Source organism: Engraulis encrasicolus, chromosome 17 (assembly GCF_034702125.1).
Source record: "Engraulis encrasicolus isolate BLACKSEA-1 chromosome 17, IST_EnEncr_1.0, whole genome shotgun sequence".
NCBI lineage: Eukaryota > Metazoa > Chordata > Actinopteri > Clupeiformes > Engraulidae > Engraulis > Engraulis encrasicolus.
In genome coordinates this window covers 18,894,115-18,896,614 of record NC_085873.1, presented here as the reverse complement: position 1 = coordinate 18,896,614, position 2,500 = coordinate 18,894,115, and the positions used below count along the sequence as shown (strand labels likewise).

Genomic DNA, 2,500 nt, shown 5'->3' with positions numbered 1-2,500 from the left:
TCCTTTGTATATTAATACATGTATTATGTGAATTTCACATTAAAGCAATATTAAGAGAAATATGGAGCGTTTGGGAATGTAATAGTGGTGGACCGCGGAAATAATCTTGTGGTCCAAAAGTGGGTCCCAGCTGAAAAAGTTTGGAAATTAAGGGCCTTACTACATCTGTGTGTGTGTGTGTGTGTGTGTGTGTGTGTGTGTGTGTGTGTGTGTGTGTGTGTGTGTGTGTGTGTGTGTGTGTGTGTGTGTGTGTGTGTGTGTGTGTGTGTGTGTGTGTGTGTGTGTGTGTGTGTGTGTGTGAAACTCACCATGCCCTGTAGCAGACCTTACTATATCCTTGTGTAAGTGCCAGCCAGCTGCGTTTGCTGGTTGCTCAGCAACTTCATTTGCCAAGATTGAGTCCATTGTCTTAAGTGCTTACAAAACAAAATTCCATCCAGCTGACAGATTTAAGCGAGGTTTAATTGAGTCACACATAAAATTGGAATGTTGCAGAACAATTCAGGATTATGGTCTTAACCACATTTGGCTGCAAACGTCTGCATACTTAGCACTGTGGAGTGACATTCACTGTTTTTTTTTTTTACTTTTTTTTATGTCGATTTGTTTGTGTGCAAGTGGATGCTTGTATTGTGTTCTCATTGGTGAATTGCCCACAGGAGAAGCCATGTTGTTATCTGGTGACCTCTTGTGGTCAAGGTGTTTAAGTTCACGGCTCACTATCGAAGTCAAGGAGTCCCTCTAGTGGCCAAGCCGTGTAAGTGAAGCAGCTCACCTTTGAAGTCGATGCGTCCGTCTCCGTCGGTGTCGGCTGCCTGAATCAGGGCCTCGGCCTCCTCGTCTGACAAGGGCACCAGCGGAGCAGAGTGGGGCACAGACGTCAGGATGTACCTGCACGGAAGAGGAGTATGGAGACGCAAGAGCAAAAATACATTTTAAAAGCTATCTCTCTTTTTGTGTTTTTTGTTTGTTTTGTTTTTTGATTGTTTTTTTGTTTGTTACTCATGGTTCAATAAAAAAAGAATAAAAAAAAGGTGATCTCTCTTTTTCCACCTCACAACATTCCTTTCAGTTGATGCCTCAGAAGTTGTTATCTGTGACGCAGTAGGTGGTATTTAAAGACTTGAAATCAGTGGGTTGCAGGTTTGAATCCGGCTTTACCTCTCCCTCCCTACGCATGCATGCATGGCTGACATGTCCTTGAGCAAGACACTTCACCCCTCCTCGTTGCTCCAGGGAGTGGAACCAATACCCTGTACCTAACTCCGAACTGTTCCATGCATGGACTGTAACCAATACCCTGTAATAACTCTAAGTCACTTTGAAAACAAGCTTCATGTAATGTAATGAATTTAAATGTATGAAAACAAATTGCTTAAACTTTTTAGAAAGGAGAACAAGTGAGAGAATGTGATTTTTTCTACTCTACTATAGGCCTATTCTATTCTATTCTGTTCTATTCTTTTCTTTTCTATTCTGTTCTATTCTATTCTATTCCATTTTATACTCTTTTCCAGTCTATCCTCGTCTATTCTATTATATTCTATTCTATTCTATTCTTGTCTATTGTATTGTATTATATTCTACGCAATTCTATTCTATTCTATTCTATTCTATTCTATTCTATTCTATTCTATTCTATTCAACCAGGTTGAAGATGCTGTTCTTCTCACTTGATCTCGTTCCACTCGATGTATCCGCTGCCATCCTTATCCAGCGTCTTGAAGGCTGATCTGATTGTCTGCTCCTGTTCCTCCGACGTCTTAAACTGACGCATGTACTCCAGAAACCTGTTGTAGTTGAAGTTGCCTAAACAGAGATTTATTACAATAAAAACACATTTGTTTAGTAAGGGCCCTTTACAATATGTTAATTATCATGTGATCTGTTATGCATTTGTGTTATATGCTGCCTATTCTAGCTGTTGTGCATGAGTAAAAAATACTATGTTAACACAGTAGACCCAACAACACAGCCACAGCCCTGAATGTTTGTCCACTGCAGAGTAAAATAAATGAAATCACTTGATATAATATAAGTGTCCAACAGGCAAACACACATTAAACTTATCCAATAGGAGCCAATTCCCACTCCACTGTGCAGCCATAGGTTGGTTCTTACTCATTTACAAACATTTCGTAAATGTTTGGTTTATGATTAGTTAGTTAATTAATTAATTAAGAATTAATAATGCTTTTAAAGAGACTGTTATTCTAAAGTGTTGCCTAATATTTTAATTGTTATGTGATATCTGTTGTGATATCTGTTGTGATAGTTTGTGTCAAGAACACTGAGTATTGTCAAATGGAACTGAACACAAAGTAAGTGGATAATCTCCCATAGAAAGACCTAGTGGCCTCCGTTGCCCTGGACAACAACTAAGTCACATGACTCTTTTTGTTGTGGGATATCCAGGCCACCTCTGACAGTAATCTGCTGCATATTCTTGGAATGTCAGCCTATTTTGGGGGGCCAGATTTAAACTGGATTTAACAAACAT

General features: G+C 39.3%; 1 protein-coding gene across 1 annotated transcript in view; it reads right to left on the bottom strand.

The window, feature by feature from the left end:
* The window catches only part of LOC134467303 (parvalbumin-like EF-hand-containing protein), an 11,724-nt gene that overhangs the window by 5,672 nt on the left and 3,552 nt on the right, over nucleotides 1-2,500 (bottom strand). The window contains exons 3-4 of the mRNA XM_063221201.1: nucleotides 1,674-1,809; nucleotides 776-891 (exon numbers count right to left, since the gene is read on the bottom strand). Coding sequence (XP_063077271.1) covers nucleotides 776-891; nucleotides 1,674-1,809 — 252 coding nt within the window. The remainder of the gene's footprint in view (nucleotides 1-775; nucleotides 892-1,673; nucleotides 1,810-2,500) is intronic.